Below are 20146 nucleotides of genomic sequence, written 5' to 3'. Positions count from 1 at the left end.
ACACATCCTTTGTACATGATGTGACAGCTTGCCTGGAAAACCCAAGAGAATCAACTATTACAATCAAGCAATGTAGTAAGGGGGCTGGATACAGAATAACATTTTAAAAAAATCAATACCTTTCCTATATAAAAACAACTAACTAAAATATAAAAGGAAGAAAAAACTCCATTTAAAATAGTTCCAAAAAGATAATGCACCTATGAATAAACTTGACAATACAAATGCAAAATCCATATGAAGAAATATTTTAAATGATCCTGAGATGCATTAAAGAAGATTTAAATACATGGAGCAAAACAAACTCTGTTTCTAAATAGGAAGACATAATAATAATAATAAGATGACTATTCTACATTAACTATAAAATTTAATATACCATCTCTCCCCTAGCCCCCTCTCCCCCTAAAAATCTGGCTTTCTTGAAAACTACATAAGTTGATTCTAAAGTTTATGTGGAGAAAACAATGCAAAAGTAGCCAGGAATATTTTTTAAAAGAATAAGGAGTTATTATCCAGATGTTAATATATTTTATAAAGTTAAATAAATAAAATAGTCACTTCTTAAGTATAAATAGATCAATGGAACAGAATAAAGAGTTCAAAAATAGTCCCCAATACACTATTATATAGTCCAAAATAGTCCCATATATGTAGTTCCAAATATACAAATATATGACAAAGGTTGAATTTCAAATAAATGGGGGAAATATGTATTTTTCAATAAATGGTAATGGCATAATGGGGGACCATTTAAACAAACACTTAAGCTAAAACTTTACCTCATATTTCATCATCAAATAAATTCCAGATGTATCAAAGCTTTCCATGGAAATGTGAAACCATAAAAACAATAGACTAAAATTTTGGAGTTTTTTGGTGGGGGAGGTATTGTTTGTTTGTTCATTTGTCATTTTACAGCAGAGAAAGCCTTCATAGGCAAGGCATAAACCTATTAGCCATTTAAGAAAACAGAAGTATTTGGCTACCTAAAATATAAAAGTCTCTGCATGGCAAAACACAACATAGTCAAAAGACAAATGACAATTGTGGTATACGAAGGGTTAATCTCTCAGTATACAAATAGCTCTTAAAATTCAGTAAGAAAAGACCAACAACAAAATGGAAAAATAGGCAAACAATGTTAACAGACAGTTGAGAGGAAAACAAATACAAATAACTTTTAAATACATGAAAGAATTAAAGAAATGTAAGTTAAGAGAATAAGATACCATTTTTCATATTACCAAAAATTTTAAAAACATAAAATCCAGTGCTATGAGAGTGTGCAGAAATGGGCATATTTGAACACTGTTAATTGGGGTAAAAATTAAGATAGCATATTTGGAGAACAATCTATCAAAGTTTTAAATATACATAGCTTTTACCTCAAAAGTTCCACTTCAGTGAATCCATCCTGTAGTCACTGGGATGCCCAAAGATTGTGTGTGTATGTGTGTGTGTGTGTTACATTGCTAGTTAATGTGTAAACTGTAAGCAACCTAAATGTCCATTAAAATTAATTTATGCTAAATTCATACTATGGAATATTGTGTAACCATAAAAAAATCTGAGAGGGTTCTATATTATTGACATGAAACAATTAAAATCATAGAACAACATGAATAAACTATTTATGTAAAAAAGCAAGACAAATGAAAACAAAAACCTTCAAATGGATGTATATATGTCATGCAAAACTGAAGAAAACACATGGAAAGACACCCACCAAACTGTTAAAATTCTAAATTTCCTTGTGTAACAAAATATATGTTTTTAATGATTGTGAATTTTTAACCCAGTAAATTCTACTTGTAGAAATTTATCCTAAGAAATTATCTGAAAATCTGGAAAGGCTTTATGCCCAAGGATTTTTTAAGTATGATTTATAATAATGAAAAAAAAATTGTAACAACCTACATGTAATCTAAACATAAGTAAATGATATGAAATCTACAATATGTAATGCTCTGTGGCCCTTAAAATATTTAGAAAAAAACATTAAATTATGGACAAATGCTTATCTTGTAGAGTTAGGTTGGGAAAAGATAAAAATATACAATATGGCCAATTACTTACAGATTGCCCTTCATTTATAGAGCTTTATAGGTTTGACAGGATGCTATAGTTAACTTCATGTGTCAGCTCAGCCAGGTTTTGGTGTCCAGTTATTTGGTCAAGTAAGCACAGGCCTGATTGTTACTGTGAGGATATTTCATGGACTTAAATCATCAGTAAGTTGACTGCATCTATGGCTGATTGCATCTACAATCAACTCAGGAGACTGCCTTCAACAGTAAGAGAAGTGTCATCCAATCAGTTGAAGTCTTTAAAAGGAGAAGTGATGATTTCAGCAGTTAGGAGAATTTCCAGCTCTACTTCAGCCAGCCAACTTCTCCTGGGAAAGTCACTGAAAACCTTCATCAGAGTACCCAGCTTAGGACTGGCCTTATGGAATTCGGACTTGCCCATCCCCACATTCACATGAGACAATTCTTATAAAAGTCTCATAGGATCTCCGTCCGGTTCTCTTTTCCTAAAGAACCCTAATGCATGGCAGAAAGCCAATATTTGTAGCTTGCAAACCCTAGACTTACTAATCAAGCAATCCTTAAATTTACAGCTTCAAGAACATTTAAAAAAAAAAAGGAACTGTAGCATGGATTGCATGAAATCCTGGATAATCTAAAAATGTATTTAAAATAATGAGTTCAACCTTCTACTGGAATGAAGTACTTTTTCCCTTTCTCAGTAACAAAACTAATTAAGCTGAATTTTTCTTTTCATGACCTCCCTGCTAGATTTGTAGGAATACTGGATATATATAGATCTGAAAGATTACCCAGAAGAAAGAAACTGAAGAAGACTGACTCAATAATTCACAGACCAGATAATTAGTTCCTGATTAATGCAGCTGAATGTAATGCCACCAACACTTTTAAAATGAATTCCTAATTGCCTTAGATATTTTAATGTAGTATCTCTGTTTAGAAAAGTATCTATTACTTCCATAAATTGCCAGTTTTGACAGATTTACCTTTAACATTATAAGCAACATCCATGATACAGAACAGAAATGCTTTAACCACTAGCTCTAGCAGTATTTTAAATAAAAAGTTTAATTACAGAGCACTAGAGATTTACCTTTGAAAAATGATTCCATTTTAACTAGCTCTACTATTTAGATAAACAACCAAAGTGGTGTTTCTCAACCACTAATAATAGGTGGAGAAGAAAAAAGTGAATGGATGAAAGCCTGACCAAACCTGAGGAATGAAAAATAATGGCAGGTCTTTACAAATCAAAATAAAGCAGAAAATATGAAGACTAGCACTATCCTGTCTCATTCTGGACCTGCCTCTACTTTTCCCACAACTAATTACCTGAAGAATGGAAGGTAAATGTACATTTGCATATTTTTATAAATTATGTTTTTTTCTAATTACATTCCTAGACCTTAAAGTAGCAGTGTGCATTTCATCATCGTGTTCTTAGCACCTAGCACCTAGCACAGTACCCGGTGCCGTGCCTGGCCAACAGGCACTCAATAAAATATATAATGAAATAGATGTATGTGGTGACCACTTGTTTACTGTTTGGATGCATTCACCCCGACTTCGTTAATTATCAGCCTGCTTGGAGATGTTGGGTTCCCAACCCTTGATGAAGTTGCCTCAGTTTGTGGTCCCTGTTTAGGGACTGGAATACAGACTGGAGCCGGTGCTTCCACTGGGAGTGGATGGGGGCTGTGGATTAGGGACTGTTTTCAGACCCAGCAACTGATGACAGTGACTGCCAACGACAGTGATCTCTGAGAAGGGACCATGGAAGGCTGCACACTTTGCTAAAAGTACTTTTAACAAAGAGTAAAACTCACTACAGCCAAACTCTCTACAAAATCCCAAAAAGAGAGCTTTTAAAATACCAAACTACTATGGGAAAAAAAGAAAAAAAAAAAACACCATAAAGCTCTCTTGAGAGATATAAAATACAATTTGAGTAAACAGAAAGAAATGCAATTCAAAACAAATTACCATTTTTAACCTATCAAATTGGCAAAGAGTAAAAAGAGGATAACATGCATTGTTGGGAAGGAATGTGGAACCCAACTCTCACACACACTTTTGGTGGGAGTGCTAATTAGAAGAAAATATCTGGATGGCAATATGAAATATGAACCAAACATCTTTAAAAAAAAGCACATACTTTTGATCAGGAAATTCTACTCACAGGAATGTGTCCCAAGAAAATAACAAAGAAGTGTGCAAAGATTTAGAAAAAAGAATAATCTTTGAACTACTGACTTAAATAGTGAAAAAAAAAAAAAAATGAGGAAAATTCTAAATGTACAACAATAGGGAATTGGTTAAATTAATCCGGATATCTCCATACACTGTAAAACTATAGGGGCAATAAAAATATTTATTGTTATGGAAAGATATCTGATAAATATTAAATAAAAATAAGCTCCTAAACAGTATTTAAATCACTATCTTATCTCTGTGTGGGTGGTATATCTGTATATACATGTACAGAAAAGACTAAAATTATAGATGTCAAAATGTTAACAGTGACTGTTCCGAGTGACAATTTTGAAGATTATTATAATTTTCTAGTGTTTGTACAATTAAATATGAAACGACTTAACTGCCTTTCAAAAGGCCTTTCAAATAAACTTAAAAATCAAGCTAAAATAAAATAAAAAATTTTAATGATTAAAAAATTGTTTAAATCCATAAAGGATGATCTCAAACTTTCTATCTTTGAAGTCATGAAAGTACTCACATGTCCAAAAGAACAATATATTAAGCATCAAAAAATTAAAAGTTCTGAGCATTTCTTTAAATCAGGAAATTAAAAGATACATGACACGTTAGGGAAATGATAGGCAAAATTTTGACAAAGGAGTTAATAATTTTAGGAGTGTAAAAACCTCTCACAAATCAGTAATAAAATTATCAGCATCTCAATTTTTAAAAATGACTGAAAAATAAGAACAGGCCCCTGCTAACCCACATGGTACATGTGTACAGATGTTGGAAGGTGCCCTTCGCCTGGGCAGACACCAGAGGCAAGCACAGCTGGATTTCAGCTCCATGCACCTCCTCAAGCTTAGTGCCCTCATCCAGGGCACACACAACATGGTAGCCAGGACAAAAACAAGATCTTCACTTTAAAAAAGAAAAAAGCAAATTCACAATAAACATGAGAAAATGACTTCATTAATTATCAAAGTGCTGCAGATTAACAGAAACACTATCTTTCTGCCTTTCAAATTGACAAAAGAATTATAATTCTCATTTACTGGTGAGATGACGTGAGGACACTCTCAAATACTATTGGAAGAAAATATAAATTGTTCCAGTCTTTCTATATGTATCAGGAACCTAAAAATATTTGTGCTTTGTATTCTAATACTTCCACAAACCTATTCTAAACAAATAACTAGAGATGTTAAAAGTTTTGTATAAACATGATTTATATTAATAAAAGATCAAAACCTAAATATCGAAAATAGGAGATAGTCACTACCCTCCCCCCCAAGTGGGACATGACTCCAAAGAGTGTAAATTTCCCTGACAACATGGGACACGACTCAAAGGGAGTCAGGGCCACGTGGCCCTGGCATCATGGGATTGAGAATGCCTTCTTGACCAAAAGTGGAAAAAAATGAAACAAAGTTTCAGTGGCAAAGAGATTTCAAATCGTTGAGAGGTCATTCTGGAGATTATTCTTATGCATTATATAGATATTCCTTTTTCATTTCTAGTGTATTCCAATAGGTAGAAGGAAATACCTGAAACTGCTGAACTGTAATCCAGTAGACCTGATTCTTGATAATAATTGTATTACTGTATAGGTTTTATCATGTGACCGTGTGATTGTGAAAACCGTGTAACTAACACTACCTTTACCCAGTACAGAGGCAGATGACTAATAAAATAATGACCAAAAATATATATAAATAACAGGGGGGGCTGGGGTATGGGATGGTTTGGGTGTTCTATTTTTTCTTTATTTTGGAATAATGAAAATGTTCTAAAATTGATTGCGGCGATGACTGCACAACTATATGATGATACTGTGAGCTGTTGCTTGTATACTTTGGATGGATTATATGGTGTGTGAATATGTATCAATAAAATTACATTTTAAAAAATAGATAGGAGGTTTTGCCTTTAAATGCTTTGTAGCTATTTTAAAAATCATGTAGATGAACACTAATGGAATAATAAAATGTGAATAATATTGAATTAAGTGGAAAAAGCAGAATGGCATGGGTGGTATAAAAAAGGTGGGATCATAATTTGCATATTGTTTTATAACACATACATTAATATACATGCACATATTACAAATTGTAAGAAAATACATAAAACATTAACAGTGCTGGAATTATCAGTGATTTTTCTTCTATATAGTTTTCAATAGTTTCCAGTTTTTTCCTCTTGGACGTATATTATTTTCATAATCAGGAAAAAAGCCTCCCCAAGAAATGCTTCTTAAAAAAGAAACATAAATGCAAAATTGTATTACGAAACAGTCTGTCCAGGCCATAGCATTGAACGCTCTGGGGTAGGTCATTCAGAAATGCTTCAAAACAGTGATTAACAAAAATAATCCATCAAATATCCAGTTCAATAGGAATCTGGGAATCATTTCTTTCATATCCCAGGAATATTTGGTAACATAACAACAGCAATCCTGGAACTTCTGCATGGCATGCTTTCTTCTACCTCCCACTTCTGTTCAGTTCTGTTCACCTGGGCAAGCATGTGTGGGTTAGCTGCAAGGGACAAACCTGCAACTTGCAGTAAAATGTGTCCTGGGTATTGACCACACAGGTATTTCATTGTGTAGGAAGGGAGAGGAAGGCAAAAAAGCCTATGTGTCTTCGAAATAAGGAAAGAGAAGAGAAAGTCTACATCTTCTACCACAGTTCAGTTCAACTTCAAGATACTAGAAGGGATGAAATGCAGTGCGTCCCAAGGTTTGTGGATAAATTCAAAAAACAAATTTGTGTTTGGATACGGCTGAGTATAATAGAAACCACATCTTACAGGTGTTGACTGAACTTAGAAGATAAATGCACGTTCGAAAGACAAGCTCTAGCCTTATCCTCACCTCCCTTCCACAAGCCCTGAAAGGATGTGTGCCTTTATTTAGACTTTTAACACAAGTAGATGAAGGTTTTTGAAAATGTAAGTTAAAGTATTTGAGATGGGATGAATTTCTGCACAATGAGAAGAAACATATTGAGGGGATGGGGGAATGGAAGGGAGACAGGAATAGGAGAGAAGGGCCAACTGCAAATTTTGCTTCCAAATACACAACCAAAAAGTATATGCACTAGTTGCTGTTTCGCAAATGCTGTGTTGATTCATACAGCTACAGCTTGCTTTGGTTTTGCTGTTTCACACACGTTCATTTCCACTTCTTTTAACTCTCCATCTTTATTTCTGACATAATTTTGGCGACTGGAGTGATACTGTGGGGCCAATTTCTCCAATAGGTTCACATCATGTACATTTTGTTCTCTGCTATGGATGTTCCTTGGATATCTTGATAAGCAAATAATTTCACATTTGAGACAAAGCCTCCACTAAATCCAGTAAATGCAATGATGCAATCTCATATAGCTTAACTAACAGACCCAAGCTCACATGTGGCAGGATCTGTGTACCAGCTTGTAGATGAGTCACATGCTCAACCCTCAGGGAAGAAGCAAGTCTACATTATGGAAAAAATAAATTGTTATTAAAAAACAATAAAACCTCAACATTGCCTACAACTACTCTTTGTTTTTAAAGAAAGTCATATTCCAGTCTCCCTCTTCCCCTCAAAAAGATTAAATGCAATTGAACTCAACAGTGGGTCTCACCCAAACTCACACTTGGGTATCTCAGATGGTACAGAAAGCAGTCTTTCATACAGAGGGCTTTTTTTTCCCCAAAGGAAACTGTACAGGCACATTTAGTGAAATGCACTGAGCTGCTCTCACTCTTAGTCATTCCCCAGCTTGGAAGTGATACAGTATTGGAAATTCTACACCTACATGTTCTATTTCGAAAAATAATTGGATTTCATCATTGGACCACACATACGCAAATTCAAAGACAGGTTGGTTAGCACACACAAACCCAACAAACCCACAGGCCTGCAAGGTGTCGTGCAGGTAGGTGACTTGCACCATGCCAGCAGTGACATGCACCACGCATCTCAGAGGGGAGAGGCAGGGGCTTCTGCTGGGGATCAGACACATTCTAACCAGAACAAGCCAGCAAGTAGGCCTTTCCATTTTATTTAGAGATGTATATGCTATGTTTAAAGGTCTCCAGGGTAGAATGACTGTCTTTTTTAAAACAACCTTGTAAATTTCTCCTTAATTACTAAAGCAGCACAAGCCCACTTCAGCAAATGAGGAAAACACAGAAAGACACAAATAAGAGACAAAATTACCTACAATATCTCTGCAGCACTGAGAGCAAACTGTTAACCTTTTATGTTTTATTACTTCATTCTTTATTTTCTGCCTAAATATTCTAATAATACATCATGAACATTCTCCCATGTTATTAACCATTTTTCTATAATACGATTTATAATGCTTACACAATCAGTATTCCATCATTTCACTGAACTGTGATTTAACCTTTATCCTCTATAACTAGGCACTTAAGGTTTTTCCTGATTTTTCACTTTTAAATATAACTCTTTAATTGATATCCTTGATTAATTCTTTAAGATAATTTCCTACAGCGGTAATTCAGGTGTCAATGGGTGGACCCATTTTTATTGCCATTACCAAACAAACTGCCTTCCAGAAAGTTTGTAATAATTTGTAGTCTTCCTACAAAGTCATCTTACCCAAACCCAGTTTTGTTAGTCCTGGCCAATTTGATAGAGAAATTTGAAATAGCCCTGTTATATAGTTTGTACTTCTTGGATTATTAATAGCACTAATATTTTTCATGTTTATTAGCTTTTGTGAATTGTCTACTGATGTTCTTTGATCATATTTCTAGAGGCATTTGCTCTACATGAAAATGTTTTTAAAAATATGTAAGATGTACATATTTTTTTAAGTAGACACCAAACTCCAAAGAAACAAATTTAAAAATCAGTCTACAGAGGGAGCACAAATGTACTTAAAGGATCTAGTAACCTAATCAAAATTCGTCCAACATGAGAACCCTGCAGGGACTAAAGTCCATTTTGTCCTGATCCTAGTAGTGACTTCAGAGAAAACGGACTTCAGAGACTTTTAAATCCTATAACACAATAGGAGCTCAGAGAAGGAGATTTTATTCCTGACCTAAATGAATGGTTGTGTGTGTCCCTAAGTGAAATAATACATTACTTTATAATTGAAGTAAAACTGCAGATGCTATTGTTATCCTTGTAGTTTTTATTATCTTTTCTGACATTTACCAAATTATTGGCTCAACAATACTGCATGGCTTGTTTTATTACAAGCAAGAGAAGGAAGGAGGAAGGAGAAGAAAAAGAAAGAGGAGAAGGAAAGAGGAAGGAGAAGGGGTGGGAAAGGAGAAGAAGGGAAGAAGGAGGGAAAATGAGGAGGAGAAAGAGGAGAAAAAAAGAGCCTTTCGTTTATTTAAGGTTTTCAACTTAGTAAACTTTATTCAGTGCTTCATCCTTTCTGCCACTGCTTCACTCTCACTCCACAAGCCTGCCTACAGTAGACCCCTTCGTAGGCTCTGAGCATCTGCCAGCCCGATTTATCTGGTTTTCTTTCTTGTAACCCTATCTACCAGCCCAATGAAGCTGTGCGGGCTCCTCAAGCTAAATCACTGATTTCACAGCCTAGCTGTCCTTCTGAATTCCACGTGGCTTTACGAACAACTCTTGCCTGCCAGAGTCCATTTCTCTGTCGTCTGAGTCAGACTCCCTCACTTCAGCTTTTATTTTGGTAAAGAGGGCAAGGTGGGAGTGGGAGCTAATGCCCACCCCACCGTGAGCTGCCAACAGGCCAGATCTCACTAGAGGGAGAAAATGAGACTCACAGAAGGTTAGAGCAGGTGATTATCCTCGGAGATGATTTAATACAACTTCATTTTACAGATGAAAAATAATTAAAGAGTCCTCTGATCTTATGATGATTATCTGATTGGTGATACAGGAAAGAGGCAAAACCTACCTTTGTTCCTTGCTTCTTTAAAAAGTTGACTGCAAGAAGTCCAGAAAGCAGTTATTTTATGGGGCTCACTGAACTGAGAACTAAAAACAGTGATTTGGGTGTGAATGTGGGAAGGAGAGCCCACCTTAACTCACCATAATGCTTTCAGAATCTTAAACAGGTATTTCATTTACTCATTTTCACATTGTAAGAAATAAATATGCAATGCCTACCCTGCTCCTAACCTCCTCACTAAAAAGAAAACACTACTTTTTGCAAACTAAACAAAACTTCCAGATTTCAACTCATACTTACAATCCTGACATGGAACACAGAGGAAGCAATGTAAGGCACTTTTCTCCTCAAACCAAACTTTCAGCTCCAGAATCTAAACTTGGTAACTCACATGCCCTAGGTGGTCTCGAAAGCATGTCCTAACTCAAGGATTCTAGGCTCCAGGTTAAAATCAGAACCAATTTCCCATGAGGCCACATAACCTCACGCCACCCACACTGGGCCCCAGTTCTGCAGGCCGGCCCTGCACTACTGAGAAACAAGGATGGGCTCCTGATGCTGTAAATGATAGAAGAATGCAGCAAAGTTCATTGGCTACTGACCCATTTCAATTCCTGCTCTCTCTCTTTCTTTCCTTTCTCCATTCCTCCTTCCTTCACTTTAACCTTTCCCCCTTTTCTAAAGCTCCCTATCTGAATTCAGGGACCTTAAAACCAAGAGACCCATCAAGTTTTAGTTATACTTGTATATTCAGAATCTCGAAGAAAGGCAGGCGCCAGATTAAAGAGAAGCAACAAGCAAATCATGCTTTCCTTTTCTGCTCCAGAGGGTGTTCGCATTCACACTTGTAAAGGAAGCATTTCTTTGGGAGTGAATTTGAAGTCAGATCACAAAATTCACTGCCATATTCATTACAAAGTAAAATGAGGCACTTCATACGCCACAGGCAGCGATTGCTTTCCACTGAATGCCCATTCATATGCACCATCTCCATAACCCCGACTTATTTTCAAAACATATATACCTCGAAATCTGCTGAAATGTACTGCTTTTCTAGAATTCTGAAACATGTATTTGGTTGGTATTGTACACGGTAATTCAAATTGTACTGCGCTTATAAATATTACTTTAATCCTGCAACTCACCAAAACACATCAAGCTGAAACACTCCTTAACTCTCTTCCCAATATAAATGGGGGTGGAAGTGGAGGAAAATCCGCAAAGAAAGGCTTTCTTGCTACTATTCTACTTAACCCTTTATAGTCCAGTCCTTTTTACCATGTAACATAAACAAGTTTATACCATAAAATGTCATTTCAGTTTCCTGGTGATGAAAAAATAATAACCAAACTGAACTCTGAGAGATAGAAACATGCAGGCCAGGTAGAAGAAAGGGTGAATCTGAATTTTGGAAGCCTAAGTTTTAAGATCTGTGAAGCTGTCTGAGGGATTCCTAGGTACATGTTATTGTTACTAAGCAACACATTAGTCTTCATCGGCCAAAGCAAAAATTCCTATTGAGCCTGTCGCTGCTCGCTAAGGCATTCTTCCAGGACACGTTTGCCAAACCATTACTACCCTGTTTAGCTTGGGCCTAGCTTTTACAATTGAGCCTGAGTTCCTGAATTCCTCTTCAAAAGGAAGAAAGTCTCAGCATCCCAACATGAATGCCATAGATCGTGACTCCAATTAATTTAAGATAAGCCTTTCTTCACACTAAGAAGAACTAAAATATTAATTTTTTTCCAAGGTTAAACTTAGTTTGTTAAAATTAGATAGGGCAACATTTATGGCCACCATCTTTACTACCAGCCCAGGTAACAAGGATGGGCTGCTGATGCTGTAAATGCTAGAAGAATGCAGCAAAGTTCATTGACTAAAACAATGCCTAAAATCAGATGCACATCTATCTCTATGCATAGAAGCTGTGCAAGTACCAATTCCTACCAAGTAATATGGGAGAAAAAAATTAGGAAAGTGGCATCAGGGAGACAGAAAGGAAGGAAGGAAAGGAGGAAGGAGACAGGGAGGGAGAAAAAAAATGTTAGTTCAGACTAGGGAGGGAGTGAGGGAAAGGAAAAAGCACTATTTAACCAAATTTTTCATTTTTTTAATGAAAAATGGATGGCTAGTTAAACCAGTCATGAAGAGAAACTGAATTATCTAACATTTTTAAAAAGTAAATTTAAAAACCTATTTTTAAAAAATGTCATTTAAATGATCTATAGATTTCAAATAAACACTTCTTAGAACTGTTGGATGTTGTTATTTAAACGTTTGTTTGTATGTTTGACTTTCCTGGCTACCTGTCTAAATTCTGCTTTTCAGTTTGCAGTCTAATAGAAATTGCTAGCTATAACTCTTCATCAATTGCTTCAGCACTTCTAATCCTACTTAATTCAGATGGCCCTGGGCTTATATGGTAGCCTGGTCTCTGAAGTCAGTATAAAACAGGACCTAATCACAGGCCAATAGAAGGCCTAGGACCACCTTATCAGGATAATACTGAAAGCTACCATTAGCCCTAGAAATGAAACTGCAACCATCATACCATCAAATCATTTCACAGTGACCAACATCAGATTGGGAACTCTTGACTTTGTGGTACAAAATGGAATCTAAAGTCAATGAAATGGCAATCTCCAAAAAAAATGAACACCAGTTTTAGGTTATACGTGAAACTCTAGAAGGACAAGTTTGGACTTCTAATTCTGACCTATCCCTAGTGAGTGGGATCCAGCCTGAAACCCCAGCTTGACCCTACTGGCTTGGCAGAGGCCCAGGACGGTGACCCGATCTGTCAAAACGACCCTCTTCTTCCAGAAGAGGGAAGCAAAACGATGGAAGCAAATAACCTTGTGAAAAGGCCTAAGAATTCTGATTCCCAAGTTAAAGTTTTATCAGAAACTGTTCATCCAGAGCTGGCGTAACATAAAAGCTTCATTTCATTTACACACTGGATATGTACCTGAAAAATTGCATCTAAAATGACTTTATTTTGTAAAATAATGTTAAGTACCCATCTAAACAGTATTTTCCTCATGCGTCCAATCAAAACCATACCTAGGATTTGTTTAAATGCAGATTCCCTGGCCCCTCTCCTGAAAAATCTGACTCAACAACTCTGGGATGGGGTACAGAGATCTGTAGTTTTACCAGGTGCTTCAGATGATACTTTTATGATCAGATGAGTTTGATACTGTTGAGATTCCTATCATTCCTATTAAGCACAGTTTTTAAAAAGTGATCCGCATTTTTATGCTGTTCCCTCGCATTTTGTTATTTTTTAGGTAGGTTAATGTCACCTGTATATTAATTTTCTACATTGAATATGGAAAACTAACAAATGCATACTGTTCCCTCTCTCTTCCAGACACAGTGTTGTCTGAGGGATACAAGTTGAAGGAGAGCAAGAGGAAGGCAGTAAAGGCAAGCTTTATTTTGCACAAGGTTAAAGTTAAAGGGTTAAGATAGTTGCTGAAGGACGGTAGATAAAGAGTTTTAGGGAAGCGGGAATGACCGAGCAAACACCATCTGTATACTTGGTTCCTCTTCTTCAGTTCTCATTCCCAGGTGGCGTCTAGTGTACATGTACAGGCAGAGGACACAGAACCCTAAGCTCATGGTGGTACTCACTGAGAAAGACAGGACTGATATTACTAGCTGATTATTTACTCACTTACTACTCTTGACTGTCGAGATCATTTGCAAGTATAATTTTGTATGCAAATATCTGGATTATTAAGTAGAGAATGATTATGTCACTCTACTTGTGGTACCATTATCTTTCCACCTCTCTGTTTCAGCTGCACTGGGCTCCTTTCTGCTCCTAGAACATACTAATTGTGCTCCCACCTCAGGGCCCTTGCACTCCCTCTTCAGCTGCCTGGAATCCTCTTACCCCAGGCATCTTCAGTGCTCTATCCCTCATTTCCTTCAGGACCCTGCTCAAAGGTCACCTCATCAGATAGGCCTTCTGGCCACCTAACATAAAATAGTTCCCCCTTACTCTCAATCCCTTTAGCCAGCTTTTCTTGCCTTCATATCACCTATTACCACCAAGCTTATTATATATTTACCTACTAGATTGTAAGCGCCATGAGGGCAAGGACTCTGTTCTGTTTGCTAGTGAATCTCAATGCCAGAGTCAATGCTTAGTATATAGTGGCACTCAACCTATTTTTTTAATGAATAGGTAAGTTTTGTGGTATATTTTGTAGTTTGAGGTACAAAGGAAGGTATGATGACTTCTTAACACTTGCAATCTTAGAAGTTACTTTATATAACCAAATGAAAACAAATACATGCATTTCTAAAACTAAAGAGTAAAAGCCTTGTATATATAGTGATCCCATTATTTGAAAGGTTAGCCACATGAGAGACCTATAAATCTGGGCACATTCTGTTTCTTTTCTAGAATAATGGCAGGATTCCTTAAGACAAAACACAGTGTGACTAAATTTTTCTAGGCAAAACTAGGGTAGGGAAAGAGAAGGGAGAGGGTAGATATACCATGATCTGGTAAATACACTATTGTATTTTCTTTGTAACCTTTAGGTGCTTACCAGATATTGCCTTATATCCGTTTATGTCTTATCTTCCATCACATTGCAATCTTCTAAAGTACCATCTTATCCAACTTTAAAGTTTCCTACAATGCCTATCTGAATGTGTTACAGATAGCAGATAATAAAAAAAGTTTATATATATATATATTTGCACAGACACACACAAACACAATTATAAATACTCACACACACAGATTGAATATATTTTATGTTTTGGTAGTAAAATAAGAGTTTCTTAATCTATCATTGTCTTACCAGAATTAATACACGTGCTTGTTGACATTGATCGTGCCTCTTCATAAAATTTAAGAAGGGGGAGCATAGAATTTTAAATTGTACAAAGACAAAATGTCCTAAGAATACTCTGTTTAAATAAGTGATAGTATCAGTATCGCAGAACATAAAAACAGAACGTTTCAATCCGTGTATATTCTTTTCGGTTATTTCCAGGAAAAAAACAGGCAGGCCTCCTAGGGCGGATTTACTAGGGAGGCCGATAAACCTCAAGCTTCAGGACCACTCATTTGCTAAGTCCACCAAACCCCAACAGTGTGCTCAGGCCGCTCTTTTTCCTAGAGCCCCCACCCCCATCCCACCGGACACTCAACTGAGTAAGCTTCAGGCACATAAAATCTGGACCTGCCCCTGCTAGGCCACCTTTAGAATATTAACATGAAGTAAACTAGGCCAAAATTGGAAAAATGATCCAAAAATCATTTCTCGACTTCTCAAACACTCCAAGCAAAGAAAGCAAAACCAGGTCCAAAGGTACGGTATTGCTACTTGTTACTTTTCTCAGGAAACAAAATTAAATCCAGGAAACCATGACTAGATAAAAGCTATTTTAATTAAATATTAAGTATTCGTACTGCCAGAAAGTTATTACCATAAAAATTAGGTATGCACCGTAGTGAAACCAGACTGCTAATTTTTAAGAACTTATTTTCAATAATTAAAAAAAATTGTCCTTATCAATGCTGAATACAACTTGTTAAACTAAAAAACGATGTTCCTATTCCGAATTCGTTTGAGTCATGCTGTATCACTGATAAAACTAAGCATTCAAACTAAATGTTAGTTGTATGATTAAGGAATTACTTCTTGACCGACAGTCACTAGATTTGCAACCATTTTTGAGCGAAGATCATGTCGGCTTTCGGCTAAGGAAGTTTTCAGACTCGGGTAGTGTTTCCTTAAAGGCTACAGACAATTTGGCGGGGTGGGGGTGGTAGAGTAGGGAGCTATTCTCTTAAAATCATACACCCTCCCACCCCTTGCCTGCCCCTACTCCTTTCCCGTGTTTGTAACATTAGTTCTTCCTCTGATTGTAGCACGAGACTAACTTTGCATTTGTAGGTACCAGGATATTCACATTTAGTAGATTTATTTTTCCAAATACGAGAGCATGTGTTCTTAGATTCGCCTACCCACCAGCGGCTTTACTTTGAAGATGGTCCTTTCCCTCCACCCCTGGACAGATCCGCTGGGCATTCCCTCTCCCTTCCTCTGGGTCCCTCAACTTGGGAGGGTCCCGGGCCATTTCTCCAGGAGAGGCGTCGGCGGCCCACGGCCTCCGGGCGCCGGGCCCTTGCCCCGGCGGCGACACCCTCAGGAAGGTCTCCTTGGGGCGGCCACAACACCAGAATAAAGTTACCAGGGAAATAAAGGCGGCCCCTACGCACTTCGAAGAGGACGCAGCCACTTCCCAGCCCAGGACGCACCCAAGAGGAGGGGGAAGGGCGAGTAGCCACCGAATCCCAAGAAAGGCCGCCGGACCCACCTCCGGCCCCCTCCCGCTCCTGCCCTCGGCCCCACCTCCCCCTGCGCGCACAAAGCCGTCCGGAGAGCCGCGCCGCCTGGACGCCACCGAACCCGGGTCCGGCGACCGGCCGCCCGACCTGTGGGCCGCGCCGGCCGCCGCTCCCTCGAGAGTCTAGAATTCCAGTCAGGGACTGGACGGACGCACTTCCCGGCACGCCCTTCCAGGCGCGGGAACCCGGACCCCGCAGTCCCGGGCCCCCCTTTCCACCCGAGAGCCCCGCGGGAACGCCCGGCACGGCCCATGGAGTCCCGCCCGCCACGCCCGAGGTGGCGGCCTCCAGCGTGGGGAGCCTGGGCCCGCCGGACCGCGGAGGCGCAGCGAGCTCCCAGGGGCGTGCAAAGGCCGTCGGGGCTCTGGAGTCTATTAATAAGTTGTAGGCGCCCCACTGAGACGCTAACTCGGAGCCTCAAATCAGTTCCCCCCATTTCCGAAAGGCCCAGCCTCGGGGCACCTGCGTAAGGTGGCCAAACAATGAGGGGCGGACAGAGGCGGAGAGGCGGTGAAGGGGGGTGGGGCGGGCTGGGGGGAAACGGCGCCAGGCGGTCCCCTGCGACCCCCGTCTCCCCCGCGCCTCACCTCCCGTCGGGGGCACCGGGCGGGCGCGCCACACTCAACATCTCCTGCCCAAGTGCGGGAAGATGGCCGTTTCTGCTTCTGGATAAAAGCTCTTTGTTGCGCTCTCACAAAAGCAGCCAAAACCCGCTTTACTAGCAGGCCATTTGAACAAATGGAAGAAGTTCACCTGAACTTCCAAATGGCCCAAGAAGCCTGAAACGGAGGGAGCAACCAAAAGGAAAGAGGGGAATAACAGGCCTCCCACCCCTATCTACCACAACCTCTGTCAATATCCAAGTGTTCGTACGGGGAGACCGGAACAGGGATCATTTATGAGGGAAGAAGGAAAGAAGAAAATCTTTTACTATCAAGGCCCAAAGGGGGTATTAGACATTCACATTCTTATAGGGTTTCTCCCCTTAATCAGGGTAGAAACATAATCCAGAAAAGTCTGCCTACACCAAAAAGAAAAAGAAAAAAGAAAGAAAAAAAAAATACCTACAATAACAACTTAAAAAAAAAAAAACATAACAAACCAGTTGCCATCAGCCCAAAGTGGTAGTAGCAGCAGCCGGCGCGTGTGATCCACTTACTTGTCCGACTCTTGTGACATGTTTGATCCAATGAACTCGCTCCCCTTTTCCTGGAGCCTCAGCCTCTGGTGAAACTGGACTTTCAAGTCTGTGCAGGTGAAGGTGTGTGAGAGCGCCCGAGATGGCAGAACAAGAGCTACAGGTAATTCTGCTTTTCCGTCCCCCCTCACCACTCTCGCTCGCTCGCCCGCTCGCGCCCTCGCCTAGCCGGAAAGGTGGGATAAGGGGGGGCCCCTCACATGGGGCCCGAGCTCGGAGGCGGCTGGGCGGCGCGGAGTCCTCCTGGATCGTGGCAATGGGCAGACACAGAGCAGAAAGTGGCGGACTTGGGCAGCCACAGGTAACTTTCTCGCAAGGAGCTGAATTCTTTCACTAAAGGGTACAAGCCCGAGGGACGAGCTGCGCGGTGATTGGCTGCGGAACTCCCTCAGGTGAGCTGCCATTGGCAGAGGCGCGCTCAGGTAAGGCCCTTCTCTAAGTGCAGGTAACTCACTCCGAAGTTTACCTGAGCTGTGCGGAGGCACGCTTGCAACTTTGCGGCAGCCTGTGGGAGCTAAGGATCAGTGCTTCGAGTAGACTTCAAGCTCCTCTCCCTTCCTCCCCGAGGCCGGAGTGGGGGGCGAGGATTGAGAGAAAGAAGGAGAGGAGGGGGACAAAGCAACACCTGCAAACACTAGGGATTGTGGGTCGAACGGAAGGGCAAACGAGAGCCGAACTCGGGAATCCCGGGCCAACGGGAATCAAATGCGCAGCACAACCGCAAGGCATTTTGAACCCACATTACGACTATTTGACAGTGGCAGAAGAGTATGGAACTAAATTTACTTTGTACTCAGAGGGAAAAGAAACACAGCCATTATTGTGTCTGTTGTGTAATTGCATTTTTAACATTCTTATCCACAACAAACATTTTTCGTGTCCCTATGTGTAAAAAAAAAAAAAAAAAATACCAGGTAGATTACAGATTTACAAATATATGAGCATCCTCTCGTGAGCTGGGCTGGTGAGAAGTGGCGTAGTTTTGATGGGGCGAGGAGATTTGGTTGACTAGACACTAAGATGGCCCGGGCGCACCTCTGATTTTACCTCCGCAGTCTGGGATTCCAGAGCTGCGAACACTCAGCGAATCGGTTCGGTAAACTTGTCCTTTGACGTTTCCAGGCAGACATCAACATTTACATTGTAATTCAATAGAAGCAGCTACTACAAAGGCACTTTATCCGTCCAGCTTAATATGGTCGCCACGGAAACAATTCAGGATGAAACTGACTTTTCTGTGGTTCTGGTTCTCCTGGTTGGGAACAACACAATTAGCAAATGTATAGTTTATGGCCGCTACTACCGAAGAGTGACGTATTTGTGGAAGTTCTGACAGAAATCCAACCCACATACATAGATTATGGAAATAAGTAAGGAGGACATGGAAAGCTTACCATAATTTATTTCCAGTTAAATACTGGTAAAGTGCCTACATCGATATGACTTCTATTTTAATCTTTATGGATCAGCTATTTCCTGAAAATTACATTATAAGACTTAAGATTTGGTTGTTTCATCTTTTCACTCTCAGCAAATGAATTTCCAAATTTTATTCTTACTTATTAAAGACAATATAAGCATGCACACACACACCTACTTTTTAAAGATAGTATAGTAGTTTAAGATAAAGTACCCATTTCTCCCCTACCTTCCCAACCTCCTTGCTGGAGGCTACCACATTCCATTTTTAGGTGCTTATTCTGTCATTTACCTCCTTGTTTCTAAATAATTTATTCCGCTATCTCTTGATTTATCAATTTCAGATGCTGTGTTTTGACCTCCTGTTGCCTTAGATAAGGATTTAGCTCTTTTACACCCCACCCACCTTCCCCTTCCTGCCTTCTTCCAACTTAGTTTTTTCACAGTCTAGGGGTAGTCAGTATCAGTAACTATGTAACTTATCAGTCACAGCAGAGCCAACTGGTATACTATGCTTTCCCCCTTTCTTAAAAAAACCTTTTATCTCTTACTTAGTTTATTATGCATCTATCCTGTTTTTTTAAGGTTCAAATGATCAATCAATTTCATTTTTTTTCCTGAAAATATCCCTCCAAAAGTGTGCTGTCATCCAAGGCACTCCTTCATCTCCAGAGTGAGACACCCACCCACCAGCCACCCCTATTTCTGAGTTCAGTGCCTTACTTTCTTGATTTACTGCCTCATTTTTCACAGCACATGCTCGGTAACTGCCCAAAAAGATGAAACTTTGAGCCTTATATATTTAAGAAGTGTCTTTATTCAACCCTCATTTTTGATTGATAGTTTGACCAAATATAGAATTCCAAGATGAAATTTTTCATTCATAATTTTATATAAAGTGCTTTTTTATCTTCCAGCTTCCAGTGTTGCTGTTGAGAATCCCAATAACATCTAATTCTCATTCCTTGGTGACCTGAAATTACTTTCTGGAAGCATG

General features: G+C 39.1%; 1 protein-coding gene across 4 annotated transcripts in view; it reads right to left on the bottom strand.

Moving 5' to 3' along the window:
- The window catches only part of GRHL2 (grainyhead like transcription factor 2), a 244470-nt gene extending 226446 nt beyond the window's left edge, over positions 1–18024 (bottom strand). For 3 of the 4 annotated variants that reach the window (XM_037802653.1, XM_037802650.1, XM_037802651.1), the window contains exon 1: positions 17692–18024. In XM_037802653.1, coding sequence (XP_037658581.1) covers positions 17692–17711 — 20 coding nt within the window. In that variant the 5' untranslated portion in view covers positions 17712–18024. Of the gene's footprint in view, positions 1–16152; positions 16253–17691 lie in introns of those variants that run through there. The other variant, XM_037802652.1, reaches the window with a different exon arrangement.
- Positions 18025–20146: the final 2122 nt, after the last annotated feature.

This window comes from Choloepus didactylus, chromosome 14, assembly GCF_015220235.1.
Source record: "Choloepus didactylus isolate mChoDid1 chromosome 14, mChoDid1.pri, whole genome shotgun sequence".
Classification (NCBI taxonomy): Eukaryota; Metazoa; Chordata; class Mammalia; order Pilosa; family Megalonychidae; genus Choloepus; species Choloepus didactylus.
Note: the sequence above shows the minus strand (reverse complement) of the source record. Positions and strands in the feature narration are given on the sequence as shown.